Here is a 12,956-nt window from a genome sequence, read left to right as displayed (position 1 = left end):
ACACAGATTATATGACCCCAAAAGCCTAAAATATTTACTCTCTGGCCCTTTACAGAAAAAATTTGCTGATCTCTGTCTTAGAAGATCTCTTTGTGTACTTGTTTAATTTGGCTTCCGTGAGAAGCGTTTTCTGTCCCTGTGGGGAATGTTCGCTGAGCTACGCTGTTCACCTGATTGAGCTTGAGGACAAATTACATAGCTTCCATTTTTTTACTAATGCAAAGGTAGTCAGTAATTTATGTTAGGAAATACTCTGCCAGTTTTAGGATTGAAAATTGAGATTTAACTTAGTTTTCTCCTTTGACTCAACTTTACTTCATTATATAAAAGCTAGTTAGGACATTTCTTTACTTGAACTTGGTTTAGAATCATATTTGAATATTTTTAAAGGGATTTCTTTCAAAATATTTTTCTGCCCACTTATCTCCTTTAACCAGAGCATACTCAAAGTGCTTGTCCTCATTATTTCTTGGTAGTTACAAATTGTGATATATCCATACAATGGAATAATACTTAGCATTAAATAAAAGTGAGCTATCAGTACTGGCAGCCACATGAATGAATCTCACAATAATTATGCTGAGTGAAAGAAGACAGGCAAAAAAGAGTCCATGGGATATGATTCCATTTATGTAAAGTTCTAGAAAATGAAAACTGATCTATAGTGACAGAAAGATCAGCGGTTGTGTGTGGCTAGGGGTGAGCTCCAGGGGAGAGCACAAAGGAGCACAAGGAAACTTGAGAGTAATAAATATGTTCATTATCTTGACTAAGGATATAAGAACAGAAGGGGCATAAACAGATTTTATTCTAGAGCAGTCTTTCCCTCTGCACTGAGGAGAAAAGGCGGAAGGGGTACAAGAGTTGAGCCTTTTGACTAGTTAAAGGCCAGAATAAACCAGGTGAGAGGTGATGAAGCCCTGCATTGTGGACACTTGTAGTGGGGGTGAACAGGACGGGCCCATTGGTAAGATCTTAGTGGGGTTAGTTGGTGGTTAATTGGATATAGGCTGAAGAAATCTAGCATGACGCATGTTCCAGCTTTGGAAGTTAGTGGAATAATGGTGGATTTACCTATATAGGGAAGAGAGGAGCAGATTTGGAGGGAAAAAATAGTTGATTTACTTTTTTACCTGTTGAGTTTGAAGTGTCTGTGGTAAATCTAAGCAGAAATCCAGTAGGTCATTGGCTATGTTGGTGTGCAGTTCAGGAGAGGGATCTAGAGTGAAGTTAAAAATGGCAGCCTTAATGTCTGAAGACCTCCTTTTCTTTCACGATCATGCTTTAGTGAAACGAGTCCGGAGCCCTTGTGTACTGGTTTTCAGTTGTGGTAGCACTATCTCTGCTAGCGTATTAAAGGCACACACAGTATGAGTAGCCCCAGATCAGGGTAGTTGTAGAAAGGTGGGGGTCTTTCTTTTGTTTTGAATTTTTAAATAATTATAGACTTACAAGGAGTTGCAGAGAAGTGTACAGAGAAACCCCATGGGCTCTTCACTGCACTTCCTCCAATATCGTCATCTTGCGTAACTGTAGTACAGTAACAAAACCAGGGAATTGACATCGGTTCAATACACAGACCTTCAGATTTCACTAGTTCTACCTGCAGTCGTGTGTGTGTATGTGTGTGTTCTCTGCAGTTTTATCATATGTGTGGCTTCCTGTGAGCTCTCAACACCGTCAAGGTTCAGAAGTCTTCCATCACCACAAGACTCCTCAGGCCACCTCTTTACAGCCACACCTACCCTCTACCTCCTCCTTCAGCTTATCCCTAACCCTTCCTTACCAATAATCTGTTCTCCATATCTATGATGGTGTTTCAATAAAGATAGATAAATTGAATCAGAGAGTATGCAGCCTTATGAGATTGGCTTTTTTCACTTCGCATAAGTCCCTTGAAGTCCATCGAAGATGTGGTATTTATCAATGGTTTGTTCCTTTTTATTGCTGAGTCTTAAATTCCATGTAGGAAGGTTTTCAAAAGCTGTTTAGACTTTGGTGATTCATGGAAGGTCTGATTCTTTTGCAGCGGATTAGTGAGGGTGGCCATGAATTAATAGTAATGGTTTCTTGCAAATCTCAGTACTCAGTGGATTCCCGTCATGAAGATGGCGGTTGACCTAGTGGGAAATTCACGTAGATGCTCCTGGTGGAGGGGATACAGTTAAGAATTGATCAGGTGTGCTTTCTTCCATCGTGGTGCACGTTTTATATCCCCTGTGTAGATACCTTGACTTCCCATGGATGTGCTTCATGGGCTGTTGGATGAATTAGAAAGACTTAAGGTACAATCATCCTAGCAGAGCTTCAAAGAAGATGAAGTTGAAGCACACCTTAATTCTTGTCTTGAACAATTCTAATAGTCTAGAACCTATTTTCTACTTCCTACTGAGTAGTCTCAAGCCTGTTGATTCTCAGGGCCTTCGTTAGGAGATGGCATTGAGATGGTACTGAACGTGCTCTGCCCTTACTTGGAGGAACCCAGGAAGCTAAGCTAAGTTGTTGTCACTGTGGCTTGTTTTCTTGTTAGGTCGTACCGTGATAGAGATTAACGTTTTCTCAGGAGGCTGAGCGTGGGCCAGTCCAAACTGCAGGAACTTAGTTTCTCCTGGGGGATCCCTCTTGACTGAGAGTAGGGAAGCTAGTGATTGGCTGAGGTAGTGAATATCCTAAGGAAGGAGCTCAGTTAGAGGCGTTGGTTGGTATTAAGATGAAGGCACATCCCAGTTCATCCCAGCCAAGGTTGCTCAGGTGTTTCTGGCCCCGTGTCTCATCGTGAGGAGGTCTGGGCTGAGCCAGGGCCTTTGACTTGGCCTCACGACAGCTCCTCTTATCTAGTGCTGTTAGGACACCTGCATGAGTACGTTGGTGGAGCATTTTCACTGCAGCCAGCAAGACTTCTTGTCAGGCCTGATAGACATTTGTTAGTCATTCAGGATCTATTCAGGTTCTTCTGCGAATCCTCACACTTTTGAATAATGCTACAGGATAGAATTTTCCCCGTAAAAGTGCAGTACCATATAATTGAAAATATCCAGGAGTCCCTTCAAACCACTGATAAATCTATAGATACTGGAGTAATTTAAAAGCTACTTAATTAATTTCTCCCAAATCACATCTCTATTTAGAGATCCAAATTTCCTGTTCATATCCTTATACTGTAAGATTATTACATTTATAAGCATCTCTAAAATTTTTTGTTTTACTTGCTGAGAAGAATTTGAACTGGCTGAGAATTTGCAAAAAGCTTCACAAACGTTTTAAGTATGTTTGGAGTGTAGCATGAGCTGGTTAATATTAAAGATTCAAACTGTTACTGATTTGACATTCCACTTTTTAATTTGTCCACGATGTCTTTTTTTCTGGTTAAAGACCATGACTTTCCTAGGCATCATTACTTCCATGACTATCAGTGGCAGTTGGCTTTCTCTGTGGGATCATTTTACACACACACACGCAAGTTATCACTTCTGATTTACTGTATAAATTACTACAAGTACGTAAAGCTGCTGTGAGTCAAGGAGGTTGCACACTGGGCCTGACTCCCTATCTGATTCTCTACCATGTGCCAGCTGTGTAGCATGTTATATTTGGGCCCCAGGAAAGTAATTGGTTACTGCTTGCCATGGCCTTTTGACATCACTCATGAATAGTTAAAATCAGGACTGTTAAATTTGTGAATGTCAACATCTCTAATATACAGCATTGTCAGGAGCAGTTAAGAGAACATATGGGGGCTGGCCTTGTGGCCGAGTGGTTAAGTTCACGTGCTGCACTTTGGCGGCCCAGGACTTTGCCAGTTCAGATCCTGGGCGCGGACATGGCACCACTCATCAGACCATGCTGAGGTGGCGTCCCACATAGCACAATCAGAGGCACTCACAACTAGAATATACAACTCTGTACTGGGGGGCTTTGGGGAGAAGAAGAAGAGAAAAAAAAGATTGGTAACACATGTTAGCTCAGGTGCCAATCTTAAAAAAAAAGAATATATGAAAATATTTTCTCCTTTGGAGAACACCGGGCATATGTAATATATTATTGATTAAGGCAAACGGCTACTTAGTTAACAGGAAAATGGGGAGGCTGCCTCTCTCTACACCAGGAGTAGAGCCTGTAGACTGCAATTCCTCATACAGCTGAACTCTGCTCAGGAGTCCCTCACATCTTAAAGAAAAAGGTCTTCAATAGATAAAAAACTGAAAATAGTGATTCACCCTCTTAATTTTCTTGTTTTCTTCCTCAGTTCACTTCCTTAGATCAGTGGTCCTCAAATGTTAGTGTGCATCAGAAGCTCCTGCAGGGCTTGTTAAGGTGCAGGTTGCTGGGCCCTAGCCCCACAGTTTCTTTTTCGGGAGGTCTGGGGTTAGGCCCAAGAATTGGCATTTCCAACAGGTTTCCAGGCCATTCTGGTGCTGCTGGTCCGTGGACCACACTTTGAGAACCACCATTTGGAATCCCAGATGCTGACTATCCCAGTGTCTCAGAGCCACGTCTGCTGGTGCTGAATGAGGCATATGACCCAGGACATGTATGGGCAGAGAAACCAGGTGGAGAAGAATGAAAGGGAGCTTGTGGGAAAAGTGGGTTTAAAAGATAAGGAAAGCTTGAAGAGAAATTCTGGATGTGAGAATTAGGCTACTTAGGCCTGGAAGTCCAGGAGTCCTGCAAGTAATTCATTTGTATCTGTGTTGATGACTGATCAACTGTTTATCAGTTACTGATTGCTTAATACATTGAGTTCAAAGAGTTATTGGTGCAGTACACTAAAAGTGTTCTAGTTTTTTCACTTTTTTCTTTCTTTATTTAAATTAGTTGGCTTCCTGAGGCTCAGGTAGTCCAAAGAGCCCTTAATTCTGCGGCTAACAACGTCTATCAGTATGGACGAGAATGGATAACCCACAAGGTAAGGAAGAGCCTCTCTTTCTGGCTTGCTCTTTGCAAGGTCTTCCTTGGAAGTGATTTCTTGCTTTGATAAAGTATAAGTAGAGATTCTGTTCAGAACAATTTCCGTATCTGAAATAGGCTTATGTCTACAAGTCAACAAGCAACACAGTGAAATTAAACCTTCTGGATGATCATACTGAATAGTGCTGGTAGCCTGAACAATCTGAGAGGCTGGCCCTTTGCTTCTTGTTCAGGATGGATCTGATTCATTATTTGTGCATTAGGACAGAGTGATCCAAAGCTTGGGTGGTCAAATTCGGCTTTGAAGAAGAAAGTATTAGCACATAGAAAATTTTATTACCTGCTGGTAACTGTGCTTGGCAGTTTCCAACAGGTTTCATTTAATCTTTCCAAGAAACCTGCAGTCTTCTGAAGTATTTTGCCCACTTTACAGATGAGGAAACAGACTCAGTAAGGCTCAGTAAATGCCGAGTGGTCATGTAGTCAGTTGCAGAGCTTGGTTTCCCATGGAAGACTAATGCCACATCCCTTGCTTGCTCTTCTGTGGTGTGCGAGAAGGGCGTGCCCGGAACTGGGGGGAGTGCTTCACTGTGGCAGGTGAGATAAAGCTTGAAGGAATGATAGGTCTTAGATGACTAAAGAGAAGGAAGAGAAGGATATTTATGTGAGCCAAGATGTAGAAACAGGAGTGTGCTTGAGATTAGCTTGACTAAAGCTTTGTGAAGGGGAAATGAAAGAGAAAAGACAGTTGTCTCAGTTAAGGATCAGACTCCATGATTTGAGTTTGGGCTATGTTTTCCCCCTACTATTGCCTATGAGAATGAAGCTAATTTGAAGTTGTAGTATATTGAAGTCATTAGGATCATCTAGGGAATGACAGAATTTGTTGGAGTGAGATGTGTGCCCAGAAAAGTATTAGTTTGTGATTCTGTGTTCAAAATTCAAAACAAAGTCTCAACAAAAAAAAGGTATCTTGGAAATTATAATGCACAAATGTGTGTAGTAATCTATTAACCTAAGGATGGAATTGTGGTCAAGTTAAAAGTTAAGAGAAAGATGTGGGGCTGGCCCGGTGGTGTAGTGGTTAAGTTTGTGCTCTCTGCTTAGGTGGCCTAGGGTTAGCCAGTTGATCCTGGGCACGGACCTAGCACTGCTCATCAAGCCATGCTGAGGCGGCATCCCACATAAGAAGAACTAGAAGGACATACACCTGGGATATACAACTATTTACTGGGGCTTTGAAGAGGGGGAAAAACAAAGGAAAATTGACAGTAGGTGTTAGCTCAGTGCCAATCTTCCTCACCAAAAAAGGCATACCTTTAAAAAAAAAAAAAGAGAAAGACATGTTATTGATTTTCTTGGGTCTATACCAGATAACCTAATCAACTGTCACATGGAAGTCTAGAAAATATTTATTGAAAAAGTGGAAGATAAGTATATGGATATAGATCTTGGAATTATCACAGAAGGAAGATTCAGCCATTGCAGAAGACTTTTAGCCTTCTAGATATATGTTGGCTGACTTATTCTGCTGAAAACGTAGTGTTCAGTTTGTTTTTCCTATTTGGGATAAATAGATTTTTATTCTAGAATTCTTACCTATTTGGGAAAAGTGTAAAAAAAGGAATTTGGGTGTGGAAATGTGCCTTAGATTTTAAAGAAGTGAGTTTCAAATCACTTAAGAGAAAAAATAGGTTTGAAACCTTTTGCTCAAGATTCTAAAAGGGAAGACAACTGAAGAGAGATGGTCATTGCTAACAAAGTTGTAAAATATATGTAATCATGACTTAGAAGACATGGGGATAATATCTAAAAGCAACCGTTGAAGGTCCATCAACTGATGCATGGATAAATACAATGGAATATATCCATATAATGGAATATTATTTGGCCATAGAAAGGAATGAAGTACTGATATGTTCTACAACATGGATGGACCTCGAAAACATTATGCTTAGTAAAAGCAGCAGTCATAAAAGACCACGTAAGTATGATCAATTTATATGAATGTCCGGAAGAGAGATATCTATAGACTGTCAAGTAGTGGTTTCCAGGGGTACAGGGGATTGGAGAGAAATGGGGGAGTGATTGCTAATGAGTGTGGGTTTCCTTTTGGGGTAATGAAAATGTTCCAAAATTGATTGTGGCAGTGGTTGCATAGTTCTGAATATACCAAATAACTATTGATTCTACATTTAAATGAGTAAGTTGGAAGGTGTGTGAATTATATCTCAATAAAGTTATTAAAAAAAGAAAAAGGAGCCGTTATAATTGCAGAGGTAGCTTTCTAATAAGCTCAGATCTTATCCAAATAAGAATCATGTCAGGATTGGGTCCTAAGAGCTAAAGTCCAGAAGGGGCCAAGGCTAGGAAAAAATGTCATGCTCAGAAAACGAAAAGAATTTTTTAGGGTGTGTTTAGAAATGAACAGAGAAGGTTCCTGTCTGTCTGCCCCCCAGCCGACTTTGTCAGCCTTCTCTCCTATGTCCTCTAGGCCTTGTTTGAATTCTACTCAGACCTCCCAGTTTGCTGTTTTCTCAGTATCCAATTTACTTTTTTCCTTCGACATCCTTGCTTGAGCTATTCTTTCTGCTTGATACGCTCTTTTTAAAACTAGTACCTGGAGATGCTGCCCTAAGACAGCAAGAGAATAAGTACTGAATGCGTTTCCTCTGTCGCTTCTCCTGTGCCTAGAATGAAGAAAGTGACAGCCAGTCTACAAAATGGCAGGCACTGTTCTAAGTGCTGGGGAAAAACAGTAAACCAGAAGGAGTTACCACTGTTCTGGAGCTTTCTAGAGCTTACGCTCTGGTGAGAGGAAACAACCACGTAAACAAATAATTTCAGATCTAAAAGTGCTATGACCAGAGTTAACAGGGTAATGTGGTAGAGGGTGTCTCAGGGTGATGCTTTTGCTGAGATGGCCAGAGAATGTCTCTGAGAAAGTGATGTTTACTCTATGACTTGAATGATGAAAAGGAGGCAATTTCTGAAGGTCTGGGAAAAGAATATTTCAGGCTGAGGGCATAGACAATTCAAAGGCTCTGAGATGGGCACAGTCTTGGCTGATGGAAAGAAAGAAGGCCAAGATGGCTGGAATAGGGAATGTGGTGATGAGACAAGCCATAGATCATAACAAGACATTGGGATTTTGTTTTAGTTACAAAGGTAAGCATTATATGGATTTAAAACAGAAAGAGATATCTGACTTAGGATATTGAAAGCTCATTTTGGCTGCTTTATGGAGAAGTGGGCAAGAATGGAGCAGGCCTAGAGACCACTTAAAAGATTATTATTCCAGTAGTCTAAGTGAGATATTGATGGTTTAGACTAGGATTGTAGAAGTGGAAATTGAGGGAAATGGTCATATTTGAGCTATATTTTTGAGGTTGTTCTGACAGGAATTACTCATAGATTGGACATGGAGTGAAAGGGAAGGATGTTTTTGGTTCGTCTAGCTAGGAGGATAGCTGTGCCGCTTACTGAGATGGAAAGACTTGGAGGTGGTAGTGGGGTGTAGGTGTTACGGATAGATGAGTAATTCTGTCTGGGGCATATTATGTTTAAGATATCTATTTGATATCTAAGTAGAGATACGAAAAAAGGCTATTGGACATTCATAGCGGGAGCTCAGGGGAGAGACCTGGGCTATAGATGGAGGTTTGAGTATCATCATATAGTACCCACAGGATTGGATGAGATGTTATTTTGCTCGTTGAGTGTTAATTTGCTAGGGCTGCCGTAACAAAGTACCACAGACCAAGTGGCTTAAACAACAGAAATTAATTTTCTTACGATTCTAGAGGCTAGAAGTCCAAGATCAAGATGTCAGCAGGAATGGTTTCTTCTGGGGCCTCTCTCCTTGGCTTGGTCCTCCCTCTGTGTATGGCTGTGTCCTCATCTCTTTTTATAAGAACACTAGTCATTGGATTAGGGCCTACCCTAATGACCTCATTTTACCTTATTTACCTCTTTAAAGATCCTATCTCCAATACAGTCACATGCTGAGGTACTGGGGGTTAGGACTTCAACATACGAATATTGCGGGGGCGGGGGGGGACACAGTTGAGTCCATAATATGGCCTAAGGAGAGAGTGTAGCTAGAAGAGGATCAAAGATAGACCCGTGGAGCACTGAAGCTTTTGAAGGTCAGCAAAGTCAGCCAGCAGAGAAGACTGAGGAGGAGTAGCCTGTGAGGTAGGAGGAAAACCAAACTTTGTCAGAGGCCTAGAGAAAAAAAAGTTTCAAGAAAGACATCATCCGCTATGGCAGACACTGCCAAGATTTCAAGCAAGGTGAGAAGAGAGAATTACCCGCTAACTTAGCATCTCCACTTTATAGATGAGGTTATTTGCCTTAAGTGATAGAGCTTTCAAATGGCATTTTGACTGCTCTTAATGCTTTATTGCCTTTCATATACAAAGAGCATCTTATATACCACCAACGGTATGTGTGTTTTAGTGATGATTCTTATAGCAGCGATATGTCCCTAAGACTCCGTGGTCTCTGGCCCACTCTTCCTTGTGACTTGCAATATGTATGTAATGTCACAGGACAGTATTCCGGGTGTGTAGTGTTCTGCTTTGGTTGATAGCACCATGAGTTTGAGAAGAGTGTTTTATAGCGTGCTGTACAATTATGTTGACCTCCCCTTTATTTTAATAGTTGTGATATTTTAGTTCTTCTCTGTTGTTCTGGGAGTGAGACTGCTAAGGAAGATGCCAATTTGAAGTAGTGCTTTATAGCAATAAAGGCCACTCCGCGGCCAACCTGGACCGGGTGCTGTCGGTAACCATTTTAGGCCTCTTCTGGTTAAAGGGAGATCTCAGAAGCTGATAGAGTGACAGAAAGAATTGGTAATGGGAAGTCCTGGAGTATCTGACTGTTATAATATATAAAAGACAAATTTAAAGTAACTGGAGGAAAGTAGACTAGAGGTAATTATGATTTTTAATTACTTTGGGTAATTTGCACTGTTAGGTGTTCTTTGTTCGTGGGTTATATACGCTGTAGTTGAAAGAATATTTGAGAACTTTTAATCCTGACTCTGCCACTTAGCTGCATGACCTTGGGCCTGTCATACATCCTTTCTAAATCTGTTTTCTCATCTTAAGAGAGCAAAGGTGATAACAAAACCTTTTCTGTCTAACTCTTAGAGTTGTAAAGATCACATAATGTAGGTGAAAGCCAATTGTAAATTGTGTAATGTTATGCAAAGATAAGTGGCCTTTACTCTATTCACTGGTTTATATTTGGTTTATGAATAAATCAAGTAAATGTAAAGGAAGACATCGGGCAGATGTATTTATATTAAACATGTCTACAAACTGGTTCAGGTATCTTTAAGGCCAGCATCAAGTGGGCAAAAGGTATGAATAAGGCCATACAAGAGGAAATACACATTGGAAACTAGCATGAAAAATGGTCACTCTCGTCACTAAAGAAGAAAAGTTTAAATAATTCTTTACCATTTCACACTTATTAAATTATGTAAAATTTATCAGTTAGTCCTTAAGTTTTTGGGAAAATTGGTTCATTCATGCAATGTTGGAAAGTATTAGTTGGTACAGTTCTTAGAGAAGACAGTTTGGCAGTGCATAGCAAGATCCATTAAAATGCTCATTTCCTTTGATTCCTATACATTTATCTTACTATTAGTAATAAGAAAAAAATTGTGTATTAGGGTATTCATTGCAGGGTTACTTGTGACAATAAAAATTGGGAATCATCTCTATATCCTATGATTGGGTAATGGTTAAATAATAATATTGAAACTTAATGAACTAATATAGAACCATTAAAAATAAAGATGAGGGGGCCGGCCCGGTGGTACAGTGGTTAAGTGCGTGCATTCCGCTTCGAGGGTCCAGGGTTTGCCGGTTCGGATCCCAGGTGCGGACATGGCACCACTTGGCAAGCCATGCTGTGGCAGGCGTCCCACATACAAAGTAGAGGAAGATGAGCACGGATGTTAGCTCAGGGCCAGTCTTCCTCAGCAAAAAGAGGAAGATTGGCAGCAGATGTTAGCTCAGGGCTAATCTTCCTTTTCCTCAAAAAACAAAAAATAAAGATGAAGGTTAAGGGTGAAATGCTTATGATGCAAAAGAAAATACAAAATTCTAAATTATATCTAGCCATAGGCAGAAAGTTGCAGAGGAACTGGAAAAATGGAAACAGTTGTGTTAAGGAAGTGGGACTACGAATCAGTGTTTGTCTGATGTAATATTACCATCTGGTTTTAATAATAAATAAAATATGGGATAGGATGTTATAATGAATAGCTTTCTTCTGAGTTATCTTGTCTCAGTGCACTTGATTTCCACGAGCCCTGAAGCCAGACTTGATCAGCCATAACTCAGACCTGACATCTCTTAGCAAACAAAGGGAATACTGTGTGTGTGACTAAATTTCTAAAATTTTTCTTAAAGTTCTGTGGTAATTCTTATCATAGTGATAAATGTAACGTGAGACTTCTGTATAATAGACGGGCACTTGGGCCACATGCAACAGGTTTTTCTCTGGGCAGATGAGCTTAGAGAAGTCAGTAATCAAGGCTCCATTTATACCAGTCCCTTATAACCTAAAGTGACTCTCTTAGAGAATCAAGAATAGAGGAGAGAAAAAACGCAAAAAGCTAAGAAAGGCAAGGAAATTTACTGGGAATATTGAGGAGTAGAGTTTAAGAAAACATAGTGTGGGCAGAGGCAATTAAATGGTCTGGAACGTTTTAGTTTGGTTTGGAACAAATGTAAAGACCCAGCTTGTATTAATTTTACTGGATTGTTGCCTGAAAAATATTAAAACAGATTATATCTGTATTTCTTCCAGCTTCATAAAATTCTGGGAGATAAGGTGAACAATACTGCTGTAATTGAAAAGCAAGTACTGGAACTTTGGGACAGACTGTATCATTCTTGGTTTGTAAAGGTAAGTTATTTTATGAAAGGATTATAATGAAGTTGTAATAAAAGGATTATAATAAAAGGATTTTAGTAAAATTGTAAACTGATGAAGTCCTTTTATTTTACAGACTCATTGACTAGATAGGATTGTATTAACACTGGGATTTCATTTATTGAAAATTTTAAGCTGCAAGGTCTTAAACCGCAGGTCACTAAAAGTCAGCTTGAGTTGATGGTTCATCTCCATGGTAGAACCCGCTCCTCCCTCTGGTGTATCCGTATTCCATCCTCTGTTCATCATTGTCATCAGCAGCATCGCACCCTCTAGACTAGCTCTGTGCAGTAGAAATGTAATGCAAGCCACATATGTAATGCTAATTTATCTAGCGGCCACATTAAAAAAAACTCAGGGGCCGGCCTGGTGGCACAGGGGTTAAGTTTGCATGTTCTGCTTCTCGGCGGCCCGGAATTTGCTGGTTTGGATCCCGGGTGTGGACATGGCACCGCTTGGCAAAAGCCATGCTGTGGTAGGCGTCCCACATATAAAGCAGAGGAGGATGGGCATGGATGTTAGCTCAGGGCCAGTCTTCCTCAGCAAAAAGAGGAGGATTGGCAGTAGTTAGCTCAGGGCTAATCTTCCTCAAAAAAATAAATAAAATAAAAAGTCAGGTGAAATTAATTTTAATACTATATTTTAATTAACCCAATATATTATTATTTCAATATGTGATCAATGGAAAAAATTTTAATGAGATATTTTACATCCTCTTTTTTTTTTTTTAAGTAAGTCTTGGAAATCTGGTGTGTATTTTACACTAACAGAACATTTCAGTTTTTGGACTAGCCACATTTCAAGTGCTCAGTAGCCATACATGGCTAGAGGCTACTGTTTTGGACAATACAGCTCTAGACGTTTTCTCTTTGAGAAAGTGAAAATAGAGCCAAAAGTTTAGAGATCTTTATTTTAAGTCAACCTGGTATACTACGTGGGCCGATGTACTCTTACTTCAGAATTTGTGATGGAAAATAATAGCATTTTTCACTAAATGTAGAAATGCGGTTTTGAAAGCAGCTGGTTGTGCCGGGCCATGCTGTACACTGGGCTGGCAGGGCCCATGGGCCATGAGGAGCTGTGCTGTGGAGGAT

General features: G+C 40.2%; 1 protein-coding gene across 4 annotated transcripts in view; it reads left to right on the top strand.

The window, feature by feature from the left end:
• Positions 1–12,956, top strand: part of TMEM245 (transmembrane protein 245) — a 91,250-nt gene that overhangs the window by 43,535 nt on the left and 34,759 nt on the right. For all 4 annotated transcript variants that reach the window (XR_006889090.1, XR_006889092.1, XM_046664633.1 and 1 more), the window contains 2 exons: positions 4,816–4,906; positions 11,737–11,835. Coding sequence is in view for 2 of the 4 variants with exons in the window: in XM_046664633.1 (XP_046520589.1) it covers positions 4,816–4,906; positions 11,737–11,835 (190 nt within the window). In the remaining 2 variants the exon portion in view is untranslated. The remainder of the gene's footprint in view (positions 1–4,815; positions 4,907–11,736; positions 11,836–12,956) is intronic.

Source organism: Equus quagga, chromosome 1 (assembly GCF_021613505.1).
Source record: "Equus quagga isolate Etosha38 chromosome 1, UCLA_HA_Equagga_1.0, whole genome shotgun sequence".
Taxonomy (NCBI): Eukaryota; Metazoa; Chordata; class Mammalia; order Perissodactyla; family Equidae; genus Equus; species Equus quagga.
The sequence above is the reverse complement of the archived record's forward strand: the minus strand, read 5'-3'. Positions and strand labels throughout refer to the sequence as shown.